This window comes from Tachysurus fulvidraco, chromosome 20 (genome assembly GCF_022655615.1).
Source record: "Tachysurus fulvidraco isolate hzauxx_2018 chromosome 20, HZAU_PFXX_2.0, whole genome shotgun sequence".
NCBI lineage: Eukaryota > Metazoa > Chordata > Actinopteri > Siluriformes > Bagridae > Tachysurus > Tachysurus fulvidraco.
The window spans coordinates 1146777-1169276 of record NC_062537.1 but is presented as its reverse complement, the minus strand read 5'-3'; the positions used below and the strand labels follow the sequence as shown (position 1 = coordinate 1169276).

Sequence of the window (22500 nt, the reverse complement as noted above, 5' to 3'; positions counted from 1 at the left end):
TCATCAGGTAGATTGCTTGAGGGAAGAAACTGTTCCTATGTCTGGTCGTTCTGGAGCTCAGGGCTCTGTAGCGCCGACCAGATGGCAACAGTTCAAAGAGGGAGTGTGCTGGATGTGAGGGGTCCAGAGTGAGTGAGTGTGCTGGATGTGAGGGGTCCAGAGTGAGTGTGCTGGATGTGAGGCGTCCAGAGTGAGTGAGTGTGCTGGATGTGAGGGGTCCTGAGTGAGTGTGCTGGATGTGAGGGGTCCAGAGTGATTCTTTGCTCTTTTGCTCACTCTGGAGGAGTACAGGTCTTGAAGAGTGGGGAGAGTTGTGCCAATGATTCGCTCAGCAGTCCGGACTACCCTCTGTAGTCTTCTGAGATCGAATTTGGTGGCTGAGCTGAACCAAACAGTTACTGAGGTGCAGAGGATGGATTCGATCATGGCAGTGTATAACTGTTTCAGCAATCTGTTGCACCTTATAGTATTTTATATATAATTATATTTACATATATTTACACATGTACATTTAAGAGTGAACAATAAACATTTGTTCAGTTCTATCACCAACACTCTTTCATTGCAGAATATTATGAACTGAATGAACTGGTAGTTTACAAAGCTTTCCAAATACATTTGTACTCGGGCTGTGGGTGAAATGTCACCCAAAGCTGCTGTAGCTTTACAGTAGGCGCAGGCTTCCGAAAACACTCAGAGTGTAGTTTGGGTCTGCTTTCGTTTCAGATCTTCTTTTACATTAGTTAGTTAATTTCAAATTTGTGCCACAAAACACCGCCAAGCGACTCATTTTCCTCCTTGGTAGGTGACATCAGATCAGGTCACAGGCCACGGAAGCCCCAATGGTCCAAAAACGTTAGTGATTCGCAATCGCAACCACAGTCTGTGTTCGCAACACAGACGGGGTGAATTTATGAATGAACGTTCTGTCACAAAACGATATTGTTACGTATCCTCACGCTTTTTAAGTGGGTATACGGAAATCCTTGGCATTTCCTAGTGGGTATACGGCTTATACCTGCGTATCACGTAGACTACACCACTGCCTCCTCTCCCAAACACACCACACAAAGAGAATGCGCGTCGCCCGCCGTGAGAAAGCGGGGGCACGGATGCACGCATCTCTTAAAGTGCTTAGACTGCAACATTTTGCCTAGTCTTTCCCTATTTTTTTTTCGTTCCCTGCACTTGACTGACAGACAGACAAACGACACACATACACAAAGCGCTTCCTGAAGACAAAGAAAGCTGGAGCAGCGTGACGTAGATGCCCTTATATGGACTTACTGGCGAGTAATTACTCCATCACGTGTCCTTTCCGAGCCAATAAATGGCGTGTGTGCACACAGAGCTTCAGACACAACTTCCTCAAAGAAGCGTTCCCATAGCGTCAGCACGGACGCAGCGTCGAGTTCCCTCGAAAGGGAACCTAATGATCTTGGAGGAGAAATAATTAGTAATAAATATATTTCTGAGATGAACATATGAATATATGAATATCACATATCATAAAAACTCAATGAAAAAAAATGGCGACTTAATAATAAATAAATAAATAAATAAATAAATAATGTGGAGAATTCTGAGAAACGTATTATTTCATTATTTAAAATTAAACAGATTCATGATGACTTGTGTAACAGCATAAATGATGCACAAACAATAGATGTTTCATAATTGTTTTAGAATCCAGATTGGTTTTCACATCTTCTTCTATGTTATTCCATACCATCTGTTTTTTTACCGCTTTTAAAACATCCTACAGCGAGACAAGAATGTGAGATAAAAAATCGAAAAAAAAAAATCGAAAAAGCTTACAGAAATTAGACAGAATTTTCTGTGAGGGAATAACACGTGTAAGATGGAGTGCTTTCAGCATTGAAGTGGATATTCTGGTTCAGTGTTTGGATGAAGTTTATAAAACAAAACTCAACTTGAGATGGCGGACGAACTCTGCAGCATTTAAGAGATTTTACAAACTACTATAGTGTAGAAGAGCACAGAGGGACAGGATATCCAAAATCTATCTTGATTTATTATTATTATTATTATTATTATTATTATTATTATTATTGGTTGTGAAACAAGATGGCGCCGCTGTGTTTGGCCTGCCACTTGCTCCTCTGTTTTTTCATGTTTGATTTTGCTACTGTCTCATCGTTAATTGTGTATGATCGCACCTTGCTGATGGAACTGCTTTGTACAATGAATCACCTCTTAAATACCCAGTCCTTTAAACCACCACCGCCACTGTTGACATTTATTCCTCCTTTCCTGAGACGCCCTGTCTGTTTGCTACCAGGCAGGAGGCGCCGCAGAAGACGCAGTCGGAGAGGCGGGTTACATGTCAGGCTGAGGACACACCTGGATCCTTCGTCTCCGAGAGGTCAAGATCAACCAGGATGTGACAATGCTAGAAGATCGCGGGAATGCTATCGATGGCTTCGGCTGGTTGGCTCCAACACTGGCGTTCCGTTTCCGCGTCTCCGTCGAGCTGAAACATCCACTCGGGGTTGTGCCAAAGGAAATCTCCATCCAATTCCTCGTGTGACATCGTCGCCTGTCAACTTGTCCACGTTCCGCATGGCACTTTGTAACACCAGATCGCTCAATAACAAAACATTTATCCTCAATGATGTCATTTCCTCCCACAATCTGGATCTGTTTTTCCTCACAGAAACTTGGCTTCCCCCAGGTGACGTCAGTGCCTTTTCGGAAATCCTCCCCTTTGGTTACCTTTACCTAAACACGCCGCGGCAAACGGGTAGGGGCGGGGGGATAGCCACCTTACATAGACAGTCCCTGAAGTGCCGCCAGTTGTCCACTAGAGGGTATTCCAGTTTTGAATCACAAGTATTTGTGCTTACACTACCCTGTCCGATCTTATGTGCAGTAATCTACCGGCCGCCCAAATTAAATAAATATTTTTTAATTGAGTTCTCAGAGTTTCTAACAGAGTTTCTAGCAAAGTTTGACAACATTCTAATCTGTGGTGACTTTAACATTCATGTTTGCTGCCCCTCTGATAAACCTGCTAATGAACTTAAGGCACTTTTAGACTCATTAGATCTGGCTCAGTCCATTTCCTGTCCCACCCATAGGTTAGGTCACACCCTTGACCTTATTATCTCTCGTGGGGTGATTGTGTCAACCTGTGAGGTCATGGATTTTCCCATCTCTGACCATTCTCTCATACGGTTTGACATTTGTGCTGTTCCACCTGCACCAACGTCTACTGCCCCCCATCGCCGTCGCATTATTACCTCATCTACAGTCGATGACTTTGCTGCTGCTTTCTCTGTTTCTGATCTCGCCTCTACTGCTGAATTGGCATCGTCTCTTTGCCCGGAACGTTTCCTCGCCTCCTTCCATACCACCTGCTCCCGGATTATGGACTCTGTTGCGCCCTACAAGGTTAAATCGACCAATGGTACATTGGACCCCTGGCTCAATGATACAACTCGGGCCCTCAGGCGCCGGTGTAGACAGGCTGAGCGAAAATGGAAGAAGGATAGGTTGCAGGTGTCTCTGGAGATGTTCAGAGACAGTCTTGCCACCTATCAGAGTGCACTGAAGGAAGCTAAAGGACAGTACCTTTCTGCTCTCATCAATAACAATAGCCACCGCCCTGGAATTTTATTCAGCACTATCAATTCTGTTATAAATCCGGTGTCTGTCGCACTGAATGACGTATCTGTAAACATATGCAACGCATTCAAGCAACATTTTTTGGACAAGGTTTTGTTTGTTAGGCAAACCATTACACAAGTCCCCACTGTTGCCATGTCCACTCGTGCGGCGCAATGTGTGCTAGAGAACTTTGATGCAGTTACTCTGGCGGACCTGAAAAAAGCTATCCACGAGTTGAAGCCTACCACCTGCCCCCTAGACGCTGTTCCTGCCAGGATTTTGAAGGAGACGGTCGACATCATAGGTCCCATCCTTGTCCCCTTCATAAACAGCTGTTTTAGGGTGGGTACTGTTCCCGCTGCTCTCAAACACGCTATTGTGAGACCACTGCTCAAGAAACCCAACCTTGATCCCTCCATATTCTCCAACTTCCGTCCTATATCTAACCTGTCATTTCTGTCTAAGTTGATGGAGAAGCTTGTTTCCGCACAGCTGCAGTCTCACCTACAACTGCACGGCATTGGTGATACTTTTCAGTCCGGTTTCAGGTCAAGACATAGCACTGAATCAGCGCTATTGAGGGTCCATAATGACATTCTTAGAGCCCTGGATGGGAAAAGCTCTGTGGTTTTGGTATTACTGGACCTAACCACTGCATTTGACACCGTGGATCATGCCATCCTCATCTCTCGTCTTCAACATGTTGTTGGTCTGCAGGGTGCAGTGCTAAATTGGTTCTCATCATACCTCACTAACAGAACCTTTTCAGTAATGCTTAATGACTATTCTTCCTCGGTTGCTCCTCTATCATCTGGTGTGCCTCAAGGCTCTATTCTTGGTCCTACTCTGTTCTCACTCTACATGCTGCCACTTGGTCAACTCATCTCCAATCACAATGTTCAATTTCATTTCTATGCTGACGACCTCCAGATCTATCTTCCTGTGATTTTGAGTAATCTTTCTGCATTGGACCCTCTCCATAATTGCCTTCAGGATATCAAACAGTGGCTTTCCCAGAACTTCCTTCATCTGAATGAAGAAAAGACTGAGTACATCCTGTTTAGCCCAGATTCCTCCAGCAGTTCTCTTAGTTTTGGTTCTCTAACACCTCAGTTTGCTCCTACCGTGCGTAACCTGGGTGTTATTTTTGACAAGGGAATGCATTTCGATAAGCAAATCAGTGCAGTAGTGAAGGCGAGCTTTTACCAGTTAAGACTACTCAGCAAGGTAAAATCATTCTTGTCTCAAGCTGACCTTGAAAAAGCTATACATGCCTTCATCAGCTCAAGGATTGACTACTGTAATGCTCTCTACACTGGACTTAATCAATCACTTCTCAATCGGCTTCAAATAGTACAAAATGCGGCAGCACGTCTTCTCTCCAACACCTCCAAACACTCACACATCACCCCTGTCCTCCACTCGCTTCACTGGCTTCCGGTGCGGTTTAGGGTGGAGTATAAGGTCCTTCTCTGTGTGTTCAAGGCCATCAATGGTCTGGCCCCAGCCTATCTCACAGAATTAATAAAGGTCTACCAACCAGCCAGATCTCTCCGCTCCTCTGGACATACCTCTCTGGTCATTCCCAAATACAATTATGAGAAGTTTGGAGGCCGGTCATTTGCCATCAAGGGACCAAAGCTGTGGAACGCACTTCCAGCACATTTACGATCCATCACTGTGCTGAGTGTTTTTAAATCGCAGTTGAAGACATATTTATTCATACAAGCTTTTAACGCATAGACCCGGTTTCAACTGCTATTTTATGGTTCATTGTGTTCTTATTGATTCTATTTATTTTGTTTTTATTGTTGTTTTACTGGAAAGCACCTTGTGCTCCTTTTGGCAGTTGTAAGGTGCTCTATAAATAAAATTTGATTGATTGATTGATTGATTATTATTATTATTATTATTATTATTATAAGATGTAAGATCATTCATTCATTTTCTACCGCTTATCCGAACTTCTTGGGTCACGGCGAGCCTGTGCGTCTCTGGCATCATCGGGCATTGAGGCAGGATACACCCTGGACGGAGTGCCAACCCATCGCAGGGCACACACACACTCTCATTCACTCACACACTACGGACAATTTTCCAGAGATGCCAATCAACCTACCATGTATGTCTTTGGACCGGGGGAGGAAACCGGAGTACCCGGAGGACACCCCGAGGCATGGGGAGAACATGCAAACTCCACACACACAAGGCGGAGGCAGGAATCGAACCCCCAACCCTGGAGGTGTGAGGCGAACGTGCTAACCACTAAGCCGCCGTGCCCCCCAGGTGTAAGAACAGATGATGAATTTTATCTGATCTTATTTTTTTTAATCTAAACAGCATTTTCACACTTTAACTTTATTTAATAGGTTTTCGAAAAAAAATTCTATTTCTAAATGTCTAGTCTCAATATTCAAAAAAGAATATTCGAATATGTTGTTCATTAGGTCGAGGTCAGACCACACTGTTATTGTCTTTGAAAACAGTATGAAGTCATGCTATATGTAGAACTGGAACGGTTATTAAGAAATATCTCTCTCCCTGTAAGAAAGGAAAAAAGTTAATATATTGGGAATGGAAATGTTCAGTGATCTCTCTTACAGTGTTTGTGTTTCCTGACCTCTTGTGGAGAAGTGAGGTATTGCAGAGAGGAATTTACAGAGTCGCCAAAAGCCAATTCAAAACCAGAAAGCCTCGTATATTAGATCAGACACATCAGATTGGATTCATAACTTTTATTGTATCTATTTTACTGAAGTCTTCATGTTAAGTGAATGGTTCATTACATTCCCCCCAGCAGCATTTTTACTGTTTAATATTCAGCACATGGCTCTGAAATCTGAAATCTCTAAATTCTGCTCATCCCATGCGCATTTCTACAGAGATCTGAAATGTAGTCAGGTTCTATCGTGTTCTTCAGAAGATCATTGCATTCCTATATTTAAAAAATAAAGTCTTTGTGATTGTGTAGTAAATGTTTATTTGGCTCTCGATGGTCTTAAATAGAGAACATAGGTGCCAACATGTACTCTGTGCAACAGACAGACCTCAAACAGTCACAGCATTTGTTTACAATGTACAGTTTCCTACACCATCAATGTGCACAGTAACATAAGCTCAACATTTTACTGTATGGCTTTGTCTGTTTCCTCACTGATCCACCGATTATATCATAAACATTCAATTCCAAAATGCAAACTAAGCAGCAAAATGACAACGAAAGCATCAGACGTTCTTTATTATATAATGAATCCAAATGAAAAAAACTCTAAACATTTGATCACGTTGTATCATATTTAAGCATTCATACACTCTTATCTTCATTTTCAAAACTCTACATTTTATCTATTGTACATATTTTGCGAATAATTGAACCCCACAGTGTTAAAAGCAGGTCATATAGAATTCAGATAGCATCAGTGTAAACACAGCCCTTACTGGAAAGTGATTAGGTATTCAGGATAAGCATTAACATCGTGGAAGATCACGAACATTGATTGACTTGGATCAGTGACGCTGTCGTACTGGTCCGTGCTGGTGGAGTTCTTGGCAGGAGGTGTGAGGAGTCCAGCTTTCCCTGTGGTGAAGTCACCAACTAAAACACGAGCCAGATACATGCGTTTGTGACCTTTCAGGTCAGGGCGGGCGTAGCCTCGGGCAGAGTAACTCGGGTCAACAGCAAAATACACACCGTTCCCGTACATGGCCCCTAAAGACAGGACATTAAAAATTTAGTTGGAATCAGTGAGAAATGTTGCAATACAAATCAATGTTATTACAATTAATAGTAAAAACTGACTGTTTTAAACTGACTGTTAAATTCTCTTAAATTCTATTCCACTGAGTTCATTATTGATTTTATTGATGTACTTAATTTCAGCAGTTTGATTCTAGTTCCTCATCCATACCGTTCATCCCAGCATAGCTGCGATTGAAACCCCGATCGTTGATCTTATCAATATTATCTGAGGCAGTGCCGTGGAAAAGCAGCTTTTCGTTGTTTGTGTGCTTGTTCTTCTTTTCCAGGAGCTCCTTCTGGTTCATGTAGTTCTTCCACAGAGTCTCATTCTGAACTCTTTCAATCTGAGGATGTTGGACAATTAGCAGATTGATTTGATAAACAACACGTACAAAGTCTCCTTTTTAAAATGACTTACTTTCAGGATGATTGAGGTCAGTCCTGTTCTCCTAAACGACGTCTCCACGTCTGCATACTCCTGACTGCCTTGTTGGATTTCGACCCTCAAAACTAAATTTCCCTTCATGTCCTCCCAATGACTAGGCAGAGAGACAGAAGTTTGCTCTAAAAAAATAATAAAAAAACAAACTAATTAGTACAAATCAGCACTGAGTCTGAAAACAAAAGGAAAAGTCCTTAAAAATGTTCATTCATTTCTCTACATTATGAGAATTAAAAGAATCATGTCTTACGTTTTAAATCAATCCTGACCAATTCAATCTCTCCGTGCTTCCCCTTAGCTCTCGCAGTGATTAAGTCGGCTTCATAAGGATGGTTATTGATTTTGATCGTTAAACGAGGTTTTTTAAACAGAAGTGCCTGCTCCAGGTCGTAGTTAGTCAGAATATCACAAGGCACAAATTTCCCACTGTCCTGATATCGCCACTCCACTTGGCTCATAAGTAAGAAAGCGTCACGTTGACGTGTCATGTTCTTCTCCACTTTACGAATCAGGTCCCGTATTTGGCACTCGGCCTTCACCACGTCTCGCGTCAGGCCCTCTACTGTGAGCACTGGCTCAGGGCCGCTCTTTGAGAGCTGGATGCTGACCGTCAGCTCCCTCTGCAGGTTACTCAGCACATCAGCCTCCTCCTGGCTGAAGTTGCTGATAGCCGAATCCTGGATATTTGAGCTCATGTGCTCCTTCACAATGAAGCTGGTGATCAGGTTTTTCGCCTCATTCAGGTCCTCCTGACTCTCCCCACACAGCTGAAACACGACAGGCTCAAACTCCTCGCCCACCAACACGAATTCTTCATTTGCAGAAGCTTCTGAATTGGGGCTTTTGAAGTAGCTGGCAAAAGTGTCTAATATTTCCCCAAAACACAATCAGTGTTTGGTTCGGTAAAAGAAGAGCAGAATAAGTTGATCAGTTGTACAGGATATAGTTTCCATCTTATTATAATTTCTCATTTTTATTTATTGGATTCACCCACCTACTGTACCTTTGACCCAGCTTATAAAACCACCCTCTTCCTCCTGACATTCCTTCTGTTTCTTCAGCATGGTCTTATGAAAATCAGGCACCATGGATGTCTGGAATATCAAGAACTTTACACTTTGCAAATGTGTCCCTTTTTTCTTCTTCACAAAGTCAATCAAGGCTTCGATCATGGCGTCTGCAACAGCAGAAGGTTGGGCTCCACCTTGACCTAATCATGAAACACCAGAAACAATAGGAGAAACAATGACTGAGAAATAAGCACTGAAGTAACCACCTTGTATCACTTCATAGTACTGTATCGCATCATGTGGTACCTGTGCCGAGTGCTGGAAAGGCAACAGATGAGAATTTTTTTTCCTCGCAGAACTTTAATACGTTGTAAACAACATTCTTGATTTCTGCAGGACTGTTTCGACCTACAACGTGAACAATGTTTTTGCATGGAAGCTGTCCTGCTGTAGTCATAATCATCTCTGCCTGCTGAGATTGTGATGCCACTGATAGATGAGAAAAAATAAATAAATAAAAAAATCAGCCAGGCTCCTTAGATACCATAATGTAAAATTTGCCAAGAAACTATCACATCATATAGAAAAAAAGGGTTTACTTACCAATCTGGGCACATTCCCTTTCCACTGCTAAGCCAGCAGCATCTAAAATGGCCTTAGAAACACCTGGATGAATACAGATTAAAGTCACACAAATAGATGGCAAGGTGCTTTGCTTTTATTATACTGCAGTATGATATCATTTTACAAGATAAATTTACCTGATTTCAGAGAGAACGACCCATTGGAGGAATTAATGATTGCATCGCATCTCTCTTTGGTGATGTCACCTGATGACACCTCCAGACTCAGATGCTTTATCTGCATTTTGTGCACTCCAAGACTAGGAGTAGAAACCGTTCCAATATGACTTGCTAAAACAGAATTTTCCACATCAACACTGTTAGTATGAGTAAATCATTCATTCATTCATCTTCTACCGCTTATCCGAACTTCTCGGGTCACGGGGAGCCTGTGCCTATCTCAGGCGTCATCGGGCATCGAGGCAGGATACACCCTGGATGGAGTGCCAACCCATCACAGGGCACACACACACACACTCTCATTCACTCACACACACACACACACACACACACTACGGACAATTTTCCAGAGATGCCAATCAACCTACCATGCATGTCTTTGGACCGGGGGATGAAACCGGAGTACCCGGAGGAAACCCCCGAGGCACGGGAAGAACACGCAAACTCCACACACACAAGGCGGAGGCGGGAATCGAACCCCGACCCTGGAGGTGTGAGCCGAACGTGCTAACCGCTAAGCCACCGTGCCCCCATGAGTAAATCAATTTGACTTTATTTTAATAAACTTGAAAATTCCACAGCAAGCCTGATTATTAAAGTTAATGAATAGCAGCAGGATGAGACGCTCACCAGCAGACTGTTGTGATCTAACAGGAGGTGTTTCTTTAGCTCGTGATTGCTGAACAGCATGTGCTGTTTTCGTGACAGAACCCTGCCATTCACCTCTGAAGCTCTTTACAAAGCACTAATAAGAAAAAAATTTATTATTATTATTATTATTATTATTATTATTATTATTATTATTATTATTAAGCCACACATGGAGAAAGCAATTCCTGAAAAGTTGAGCAAGTACCTGGACCGTCTCACTCGCTGCCGGATGCACAATCACTGTCACCTCAGTAAGGAACTGAGGAGAAACACTGGCACTGAAGGCATGAATCTCACTTAGCAAAAGACTGGCGACCAGATCTATGGGAAAGCGGAGGTTCCCTGTGCCGATGGCTGGAAAGGAAATCGAAGTCATTTTCAGGTCTTCCGCTTTTTTCAGGCAGGTTTTAATGATACCTTTGAGAACCTACCAGGAAAAAATACAAATCTTGTCAAATTATATTACCCAACAACATGATGCATTGTATTTTGCAAAGTAACTAATTATATGGATATGTAGAATGTGCTAAACAACCACAATGTCAGCAGTCACCTCAACTTCTGAGTTAATCCCTCCTTTCCAAAATGGACAAACGGTATGGAAGACCCTTTTACAATTTAAGTTATAGCTTTTAGTGTCCACTAGGTCTCCATAATTCAGACTGGAAATGCCAAATGATTTTACATGAGAATTAATTTCAGACTGGAGTTGAGAACCAGCAGCATCGAGTAGTGCTTTGGAGACGGCACCTTTACTGAGATCCAGGTCTTCTGAGATGGTATTGACGATTATATCAGACTGTAAGATAAACACCAAGGATAAGAAAGACATGTGATAAAAAGTTCAATTTGCTTTTCTTTCAGCTGGGAATATTTACTTACACGTGCATCCTGGATATTCCCCTTCCTTAGAATGACTTTCAGTCCTTCTTTTGTAGATTGAGCTTCAAGAACCCCTGAGCCTGACTTGTTCATATCCTCAAACTGGGTTCTACCTTGTGGCTTTGAGTAGGGCTGCCCTTGAGCCCCAAACTCCTCAGAATCTTTTGCCCTGTATATTCGTGAGCCATTACCACTGTCCCAATTGCCGTGATGTCTACCAGCATCTTGTCCACGAGACCCCTGACCTCGGTTACCATCACCTAGAGCCTTCTGACCATGGTGACCATGGCCATGGCCCATTTGCTGTGAAGATGTCATTATGGGGTTAAAGTCTGCAAACTCCTTTTTAACAGCCTGCGTCATGGCGCCAACAGTCTTCGGATTATTGTCCACCAAGTGGATCTCTTTCAGTGAGTTCATGCCACCTTGGCGGATTTGGAGGTCAATGAATGCATACAGTTCCTTAGCAATCGTTTCAGTGCAGAGTTCAAGAGGAAAGCCAAATATCCCTGAGCTGATGGCAGGGACTGCAATAGAGGAGCACCTATTTAAAACAGCTTGGTTCAGACTTTCCCTCACAGCCTGTCTCAGTTGCTTTACAGCGGTAAATCTGTCAGTACTGTAAAAGCGGGGACCGACAGCATGCACTACATATTTACATGGCAAGTGGCCTGCTTCTGTAGTAATAGCGTTCCCAGTTACCAGTTTCCCGTGTTTAGCGACATATTGATCACTGCTTTGTTGTAAAGACGGGCCTGCGGCATTCAGAAGTGCTAATGCTAAACCACCGATGTGCTTCAAGTCCTCATTGGCAGCGTTGACTACAGCATCTACATTTAATTTGCAGATATCAGCCTTCTGGACTTTGATGACAATCCCACCAGGAGTCCGAACCTCACAGAAAAGCTGTCCAGGATCTTTCACCATACCTGCACCATAGCTCTCTTCATGGTAACTCTCCTCAAATTCTTCCCTCATAGAATCGTCCTCAAGCACAACCACAAATCTGTGGTCCTTTATCATCATGAAGACCATGTAACCCTGTTCCTGGAAATACTTTTTGACTCCGGCCTTTCTGATCGTAAGCTTATCAGTGTGAAGATTTTTTGTGATGTTCTGAAAAGCCATTAGCGCAGGCTGAACGTGAAGACGCTCTCCAGACACTCGAATCAGGGGCCTTTTTGAGTCAAATTGTATGTTCAGTTTATCACCCTTTAGAAAGTTCTGCCAAACTTGGGGCTTCTTCTCTTTGATGAATTTCACTACTGCATAACATTTGACACGAATGGACTCTTCTATCCTTGAATGTTTATTAACAAATTCCTTCAGGCTCTTACTGACTTCTCTGACTGGTTCCTGAAAGCCACATACCTCAACTGTGTTCCTGTCCTCTGAGGACTTTATAAGCACTGTTATATTCCTGGATGAGTTGTATGACTCGTTAAGCTCTTTTGTGAGATCTTGCCATTCTTTCTTTTCAAGCACAGTCAGGTCTTCTATGGGAAGTCTCTGTAACGTCAGCATCATCTGAAGCCTCTTCTCAGCATCAGTGAGTGAATTGTCTGTAGTTGCTGTCAAAACAGTTTCCCCATTTTCAAATCTGTAGACTGCTTTAATATCCTTGGATGTAAACAGATCTCTTGACATTTGCTCACAGTCCACTGAGCTTAAGAACTTCAGCAAGGAAGAATCCAATTTCAGGGTCTTCTCTTTCATATTAAATCGTCGTTCCAAAATGAAATTCTTGATTTCAATAATTTCCATATGAAGCCCAGCTAACTGCAACTGATTTTTGTCCTTTCTGTACGTCAGCTCGAGCTGTGGATATTTGGCTGAAGCGTACGTTTGCAGTCCATCCTGCTGAAATAAGTAAAATATGGCAGGAAGCATAATAATGCTATCAGAGGTCTTCATCTTTTCCCTTTCTATCTGACTTAATGCATTCTTTAAATGAACCTCTAATATCGGTTTCAACACGTCAATATCTTTTGCCATTCCTGCCAGAGTCAGACATCCTGTTGAGTAATCCACCTCCAGGACAGCTTTATCTTTTACAACGGACTGGATGTCTTTCTCTACCGCAGTCCATACCGAATGGTTAACAGGATGCTCAAAAACGTCGAAGTTAGACAGAATTTTTTTGAAGGCATCTATGGTGTCTTTCTTCCAGTTGGCTATGTGCTTTTTGGTTAGACCCTTTTGTTTAAGCAGGGCAGGAAGAGGACTGCATAAGACTTCAACTTTGTCAATCTTCACTTGGCAGAATCGTGAGCTCATCTGTTCACAGATGGAAGAGATCAGTCCCTTCATCTGGAGGAATTTTCTAATGGCAGGATGGGTCTTATATATAAATGGTTTTGGCAGGGTCCACTTTGGTCTGTCTTTGCCGTACAAGACCGAACCCAAAGAAGGGAAATATGGGTATATATTAAGTGGAGTGTTGTGAATGGCATGTTTTTTTCCAATGGCATTTGGGATAACTAAAAAAAAAAGAATAACATGAGGTTAATGGCATGATCTATACAAATATCCTTCATTCATTCATTCATCTTCTCCCACTTATCCGAACTTCACGGGTCACTGGGAGCCTGTGCCTATCTCAGGCGTCATCGGGCATCGAGGCAGGATACACCCTGGACGGAGTGCCAACCCATCGCAGGGCACACACACACTCTCATTCACTCACACACTCACATATTACGGACAATTTTCCAGAGATGCCAATCAACCTACCATGCATGTCTTTGGACCGGGGGAGAAAACCGGAGTACCCGGAGGAAACCCCCGAGGCACGGGGAGAACATGCAAACTCCACACACACAATGTAGAGGAGGGAATCAAACCCCCAACCCTGCAGGTGTGAGGCAAACGTGCTAACCACTAAGCCACCATGCCCATCCCCTATATAAATATTATAGCCAAGCCTGGATACTCAGTATGTCAACATTTCTTATAGTTCCACACAGAGATGGAAACCATAACCCAAACATTCATGCAATCTTTTTTCAATCAGCCAATCATATGGCAGAAGTGTAATACATCAAATCATGCAGATATGGGACAAAAGCTTTGTTCACATCAAACATCAGGTAGTGCAAGAAATACAATCCTGTGAGTTTTAGTCCTGCAGGCTAAACTGTCTGATTAACACAAGAAGTCAGAGGAGAATGCCCAGACTGGTTCAGGACTGCTACTTAAAGCTCCTCCTGTAGCTGCATGATTTACATTTACATTTACATTTACAATGCAGGATTTGTTGCATTGTGCTGATGAGCCTTGACTGGCTGTCTGAATGAGATGTTGGTGTTGGTGTTGGTGTTCCTCATACACCATGCCATCTCATGCCATCTCATACCTAGTGAGTGTAGGTCAAAATTACAATTCCACAAATTTTCAGTGTATGCAGTTAAAATGGAAATGATTTACCCTGGTGATCTTCAAAGGTGATGATAGCAACTTGCTCATCGGCTATCACCTTGATTCCTTCCACGGCTCCTACATGCTTTTCAAAGTAAAGTTCTAGTAACTGCTCATGGCACCGAGCAGGCAGGTTTTCCACCTTAACACTTCGACTTTTCTCTAGACGCCGGGCCTTATAACCATACTCCTGGAACTTTTTTTTAGTCCTGCATTCTGTAAGAAAATTCTCTATGGCTGAAGGAAAAAAAACAATCCTTTAGTTCAGTCTGTTTGTTTGTGTTTTACTTAAAGCTGACATTATTTCACATTGCAAGGCGAGGACATACCGCTGGGGTCGTTAAAGGTCACGACAGCAGCATTCGATTCTGATATGAACTCTATGGACCATTCCTCTTCAGGTTGATTGGTGAAATTGGCCACTAACAGCACAAGAAACTCTTCACTCACATTTTCTGGCACATTCTCCAGGACCACAGCATTAGACCATGAAGTGTCTTCCACACCCTCAGGAACTTTTTGACTCTCATCAAAACCAACTGAATGCCAAAATACAGAAAACACAATGTTTATTTTCTTAAATGACAAACGTTTAACCTATTTTTGAACACACACACACACACACACACACACACACACACACACACACACTTACACACACTAATACAAGATGTGAGCTATATGAACAGAAGTACACTCGATCCCAAAGCAGATAGATTTATTTCAATAAATCCTCAAACTAAAAAGTAAACACTTCCTCACCTGTTTGCTGAGCTCCCTCTGACTCATCGCTTCCTGTTTTAGCCTATAAAACACAGGAGCACATTTATTCACCTCGATAAGGCCTGAGTTGTTTTACCACATTGTTGTAAACAGGTTCAGAAGTTCAAAATCCACTTTCTGAGTGCTTTAAATAATCTACAGTTAAGACAATGCTCTTCTTGTGAGTCGGCGTGCAAATACGTCATGAATAAAAAAAAATGCTCGATTAAAAAAAATCATTATTAATGAATTGATTTATTATATATACTTAATAAAAGAAATAAAATAATAAATAAAATATTTGTATAGCTTAAAAACACCCATCCACTTACTGAAGCTTGGGATTTATCGTCTGTCCGACTCCCAGAATCACTGGACGGTTTGGACACCTTTAGCTTCAGCTCCTGTTTCTCGATGGTTACTGTGTGATCAGCTTTAGCCAGAACTTGATCCCGGACTGAGACACAAACAAACACAACGAAGAAGGAAATTAAAAGTCTTGACAACTGCTTAAGCTTTTTGATATTCATGGATTACTCGATGTCACTATGCTGAAATGATATCATTTGGGATAAAACTGATATCCAGATGATTTAACTCACTTTCTTCGGATTTGAAGAAGACCGTACAGCTCCGCTCGGACCACCTGATAACGCAGTCTCCTCCATGAGACTTCTTTCTGCTCTGAAAATAAATCTGAACTTTACTTTGGAGTGTTTTAGCGTTTATAGATGACCAGCCTCCTTCCACGAGCACTGGATAAGGAAATTCATCCATGTTTGTCCTCCTAAAGTCCGGCACTATACTGTATGTGTTCGCTGCGTAGGCGAAGTTCCGGGCTTTCCAAGTAAACTCAAAGTTTCGTTTTCGTTTCTTTCCTCGGAGCTGTTTTGAATAGAAAATGAAAGGGATTGTCAATAATTAAAAATTATTATTATTATTTTTTTTTATTATAAAAATGTTGTCTGGGGTTGATGAGACAATCGTTTATAATTCGGATAAATTTAATGCAAATTTAAAGTTATTGTTTTATTGTTTTTTTTTTTTTTTTAAACAGCAGATCATTTTGCGTTCATTCAGACCAAAACCTTTTAAATAAAAAGTCTTAAAACATAATAAAAATGTGTAGTTTTCGAATAACAGATTTAAATGTGAAATTTTCCTTCGCGTACTCATTATTTTGATCTGTTTACAAGTCAATGGCAACGCCCTGAAACAGGGTTCATGAAACCGCCGCAATGACGCAAAGAAACCAGCAGATGGCATTTAACAAGGCATGTAAACAATTTATTTTATTTATGCAATAAACAACAAATTATCATAAATCACAAATGATAAAATCACAGCACCTATCAACAGTGGTAAGACACTAAATGTAATATATTATATTATTATAATTAGGTATTGTAAGAGTAATGTGTGCAGTAGTAAAAACTGAAAGTTTGGGTATGTAGATATTTAATTGTAACATAACAATATAAAAAATAATATTAAAAAACTGAAAAAAATTTTCTGACTATTTAATCAAGAAATATTTAATATTTCCCATTACAAATACAATTACAATGAGCTGCAATGAATCAAGCCGGCCACTAGATGGCGCCAGGAAAATACAAACATAATCTAGGAATTATGAAGTCACACAATCACTCTAGGCCTTACAGCTTGGTCTGTAGTATGAGTTATAATAATAATAATAAGAAGAAGAAGAAGAAGAAGAAGAAGAAGAAGAAGAAGAAGAAGAAGAAGAATCTATGAAAAACTCTTATATCTGTTGCATATTCATTTTAAGACATCGATAGGTTTCTATTTAAGCCGCTTTATCGCAGCACTCAGTAACAATAGTAATAGAAGTTACTCTTTATTCAGGATCATCCAAAAAATCTGTCACTAGCTTTGTGAGGTGATGTGTGAGGAACTGGAAAAAAGAAGGGCTGTCTGACATCCTGGAACAGAAATCCTGCTGTGTTCCATTTTCTGGTGTTCTAAAGTCTTTTATTTGAAGGGAATTGTAATGACGCTGAGTCGAGAGTTCAGAGTTGTGACAAGACGGTGAGACAAAAACAGCACTTAAACTCACAACCTTCTGAGCCTCTGATCTCATGTGATCTGACTCATGATCACAGAGATCCTGGAGGAGTAAATGAGGAAGGAGGGATTATACTGAAGATGAGAAGATGAAAGGAGATACAGAGGAGGAATTTTCGAAATAATGATTAATAAATATATTTCTGAGATGAAGCCAGAGAGAGAATGAGATAATGTGAGAGAGAGAGAGAGAGAGAGAGAGAGAGAGAGAGAGAGAGAGAGAGAGAGAGAGAGAGAGAGAGAGAGAGAGAGAGAGAGAGAGAGAGAGAGAGAGAGAGAGAGAGAGAGCCCTCAAGAGAAGCAGCAAAGCAATATCCCTTTTTTGCTGAGCTGGTTCAAAGCTAAATTGCTTTTCTTCCTTCATCCTCTTTCTTCTTCTTCTTTTTCTTCTCTCTTGTTTATTGCCTTGCTGTTCTCTCTCTTTAGGGCTTTATTTGTATTTTTATCTCCTTTCACCTCTGGCTCAGTTTTCCACACATCACTGCACTCGTCCCTCAGAGAGAGAGAGAGAGAGAGAGAGAGAGAGAGAGAGAGAGAGAGAGAGAGAGAGAGAGAGAGAGAGAGAGAGGGGTAAGGAATATTGACCAACAAGAGAGAAGACCGAAGCCCAGGGAGAGAGAGATAAAAACTGATAGAAAAAGACAAAGAGAGGAAAAATTAAGGGAGAGAGAGAGAGAAATAATTCTTATTTCTTTTATTATTCGTTATTTCCTTTATCATTAATTATGTTTACCTTCTGCTCTATGTTTATGTTCTGTAAAGCTGCTTTGAGACAATGTCTATTGTAAAAAGCGCTATACAAATAAACTTGAATTGAATTGAATTGAATTGAATTGAGAGAGAGAGAGAGAGAGAGAGAGAGAGAGAGAGAGAGAGAGAGAGAGAGAGAGAGAGAGAGAGAAGATCATATTTAGTCTCTCTCTTCACATGGGAGGAGATTTTTTTTCTTTTCTTTTTCACAGATTACAGTCTAATAAATAATAATGAATAATGAATCTTACACTTGAAATGATCGTGGAGATGAAACCGAGTCACGTTTTTTTTTTTCACACGTCACTATAAATCATGTTTCCGTCTGTTTTGGGATGCCACTTAAACGAAGTCTCTCTCACTCACTCACACACACACACACACACACACACACACACACACACACACACACACACACACACACACACACACACACACACTTTTATTTTTACTCTTATACATTTATGGCTGAAATGATTCCATGTTAGAAGAAGTAAAGATGAAGCTGCTCTACACTGAGATAAACAGAAGGTTTAGCAAGTTTTTTCTTCTTAATGTGATCCAGACAGACGGTGACAGACGGGTTTCTATATTTATCTTCTTCAACCCTGGAAGTCATCACTGCTTTCTGCACTAAAAGCAAAGCCTTTAGGTCTGGTCTCCTCTGCAGTTTCCTTTTCTCCCGGTCAGTGTATCACCGTGTCCAGAGTCTAGCACAGGAACACACCTGGAGAACCCAGAGGAACCGGAGAACCCAGAGGAAACCCATGTGACCGGTGAACGTCTCTCTCCAATCGTGTAGATGTTTTTATTATCAAGTCAATTAAAGGCTCTAATTAATAAATAAATGCATACATAAATTTAAAAATGTTCTTGAAGGACCAAAGCAGTGTGACCTAAAGAAAATGTACAAAATTTAAAGAAGAAGGAAGAGTTGCCTTTAATATTTGATAAGGGAAGAGCTGCTGGAGCTGAAACACTGCAGATGGAATAGTAAGCTGGCAGGCACAGAGCCTAGTGTCCTGGGAGTGTGGAGAATGTGTGTGTGTGTGTGTGTGTGTGTGTGTGTGTGTGTGTGTGTGTGTGTGTGTGTGTGTGTGTGTGTGTGTGTGTCTGTGTGTGTGTGTCTGTGTGTGTGTGTGTGTGTGTGTGTGTGTGTGTGTGTGTGTGTGTGTGTGTGTGTGTGTTATTCTCGCTCACATTACAAGCATTATTTGTTTTTGAAAATAATAAACAACACACATCAGATTAAGCCACACCCACTTTTGGGTCCCTTTGTTGCACCTTTCGTTTCTTATCTTATATTAGGATTAAAGCTACAGATGCTTTCAAACACGACACTAATAAATACTTGCGTAGAAGGAAACGGTATATTAATGTGAACTGTGGAAACATGAAGGACGAAATTTGGTAAAACATTTCTGGCTCTGTGTCTGACTGATGCTTTGCCCTGTGGGATGTTAAACACCATGCATTAGAGGGTTGTGTACTGCAGTGCAGAACCTGTGTGTGTGTGTGTGTGTGTGTGTGTGTGTGTGTGTGTGTGTGTGTACGCCATCCTGCAGTGCGTGAGCATTTCACGGACTGTAAATCCAGCCCCTGCTGCACTGTCTTATTCGCTCACTGCGGGGGAAAATAAATAAATAAATAACAGGCCAAGGCTGATGTTGACTCCTCAGTCGTATAAAGGAAACCGCCTGCTAACGTCAACGTTCACGTTCTCACACCTTCCCTACAGTCAGCTTCACCTCGAAACATTTCGGTCTTTCTCTTATCGTATTGGCGAATGCTGCGCTGTTTATCAAACTGTCAACATTCATCTGTACGAAAGCGACACAGTCGGCAGGAGAACCGATTGCCGTCATAAAGCCGAGCAGTCGTCGTCGCCGTGAAGCTGATTTCATCACGTTTTCAACACGTTACACCATTCTTATGAAGAAAAATTTTAATTTGCACAGCGATGAATTCTTTTCGGTGGAATGAGCTAAAACCTTACGTGGAGATGATTCCAGCTTTATTACAGAAGAACACAGGCTTGACTCTGGAGCCAGGAGTCAAGGTCATGCTGCTGCTTGAGAGCAAGTAGTGTAAAGACTGTTTAACATCAATCCAGAAGAGCAGATGGAGAATCCATTGTGCGATGATACGATTCGTGTGTGTGTGTGTGTGTGTGTGTGTGTGTGTGTGTGTGTGTGTGTGTGTGTGTGTTCTGAATCTGTACCAGATCCCTCAGATTGCTTTCTGCATGATTAGGCTTTGTCGAGGTCGGCGTATCAAACTAATTTTCAGCCAATCAGCTCTGATCTCTGCTCTGACAGCGATTCACACAGACGAGTCCAATTTCTGCCAAACTTGCACCATTAAACATCCATTAACGCTTTGCCGTCATCTCTCCAGTCCACTTCAGACGGAGCGCATTACTGGAATCCAGTCTCACAAACAAAACTAGAAGAAAAGCTTGAGTCAAGCATGAATTTCAGCCTGGAGAATAAATCATGGAGCGACACCGGAAACACACACACAGACACACACACACACTGACCGGATTAAACACACCTGCCTGATGTCACTCATCCCTGGGGTATTTGCATGTCAGTAAACCCTTTCAGACCTGCATTAAAGCCTGCAGACAGACTCCATCATCACAAACACACTGAGTTCCTCAGTTCCTCCTGTCAGTCACCAAACACTCTTCACTGTGACATCATGAACAGAGACAATAAATTTCTTTCTCCAAACAGGAAACTAAAGACCAGGATGTTCTCAGCATTTCTGTCAATGTTGCTTTCCTCTGAGCTACAGTTCTTTAAAATATTAAAGGAATAAATTTAAACAACCACGACATTTTGGTCTAGAGATAAAACAAAGGTTTTGTTAAACTAAATTTTGTTTGATGGGGTTGTGTGTTTGTGGCGTTCCACTGTCCACACCTTCTAATTACCCCGAGTCCTCATGAACTAGTTCCTGAATGCTTGCAAATATGATATGAAAATCATCATCATCATAATCATCATCAGTGGAACCGAATTCTTCCAAATATTACGAAGGTCACAGTAAGGTCAGACATCTGATGTTTTTCTTTTAAGACTTCATTCATGTTTGAGGAACATTTCAGGGTTAGAGCTGGTGATTGAGACGTCATCATGGATTAAAAATAAATAAATAAATCACTTGGTTCTGGTGGAAGTTCACTCTGGTGTGTGTCCTGAACTCATGAGACTTTTGGTACAAAATTCTACTTAAAAATCACTTTATTTGAATGACATCTAAAGAAAACACTGTCCACCCACACACACACACACACACACACACACACACACACACACACACAGGATATGTATATTTATAGCAGGTTTTAAAGACGTCCTCAGTGAGTGCAGTCACATCGCATTAGTGTAACTAAACTCACTGCACATTTCCGGAAGATTCTTCAGCAGTGTAGGATTCAGTCTAACACACATCACTTAATCCACTTCACTTCAAACCACATCCCATCCCATCACTTCACACCACACCACACGTCTTTCACACATTCTCTCCTCCAATTTTATTTCTTTTCTTCCAGAAAACAGATTCATAACATAAAATGTGTGAGAATTTAAAATACATTTCTACCAAAGCTCCAGCACAAACCTGACATCACACCTCACTGCACTGATTTTAACTCACAATTTAAGGCACAAAATCAAAATATAGATCAGAAATAAGAGAATCGAGGGCTGAGGGAACATAACATGAGAACACACTCAGTGCAAAAAAAAAAACCTTTCAGACCTCACAATAAGGTTAAATAAATGCTAATTAGCATGTAACGTGGTACATGCTAAATAGATGCTAATTAGCATGTAACGTGGTACATGCTAAATAGATGCTAATTAGCATGTAACGTGGTACATGCTAAATAGATGCTAATTAGCATGTAACGTGGTACATGCTAAATAGATGCTAATTAGCATGTAATGTGGTACAGGTGAACGCAGCATAAGGTCATGTGACATGACAGGGCTGATGGGAAATGACATACAATCATTCTACAAAAAAATAAAAAATAAGTTTTAAGAATTTAATAATATAAAGTATATAAAAAAATTAACATTTTACCAAATATAATTGAAAAATGCTTTAATTCTTCACTTCAGTACTGAAAATCACATGGCTTTGTTTACTGTAGCATATAATTAGCAAAACAGTGACAAAATGTGCTAGCATTAAATGCCGTTAATAATGATCACATGATTTCTTCATTATGTTGATATTTTTTTGATGAATCATTTATTGTAGTTTGTGTAACAGGGTTGTGTTGCCAGATGTGGCAGATTCCCTCAT

General features: G+C 41.3%; 1 protein-coding gene across 2 annotated transcripts; it reads right to left on the bottom strand.

The window, feature by feature from the left end:
• Positions 1–6590: 6590 nt before the first annotated feature.
• Positions 6591–16187, bottom strand: parp14rs4 (poly(ADP-ribose) polymerase family member 14-related sequence 4). 2 transcript variants are annotated; one of them, XM_047804547.1, is made up of 17 exons: positions 15939–16187; positions 15669–15793; positions 15337–15379; positions 14904–15113; positions 14584–14811; positions 11158–13637; positions 10829–11074; positions 10481–10702; positions 10255–10369; positions 9583–9735; positions 9425–9487; positions 9128–9310; positions 8815–9021; positions 8062–8676; positions 7788–7933; positions 7539–7713; positions 6591–7339 (listed from the first exon to the last, which is right to left on the bottom strand). In XM_047804547.1, exons 1-17 carry the CDS (start codon positions 16111–16113, stop codon positions 7065–7067), a joined length of 5661 nt encoding a protein of 1886 aa, XP_047660503.1. In that variant the 5' UTR covers positions 16114–16187; the 3' UTR covers positions 6591–7064. The 2 variants fall into 2 exon arrangements, with proteins under 2 accessions (XP_047660503.1, XP_027014161.2); XM_027158360.2 differs by having other exon boundaries at positions 8806–9021; positions 15939–16186.
• Between the last annotated feature and the right edge of the window lie 6313 nt (positions 16188–22500).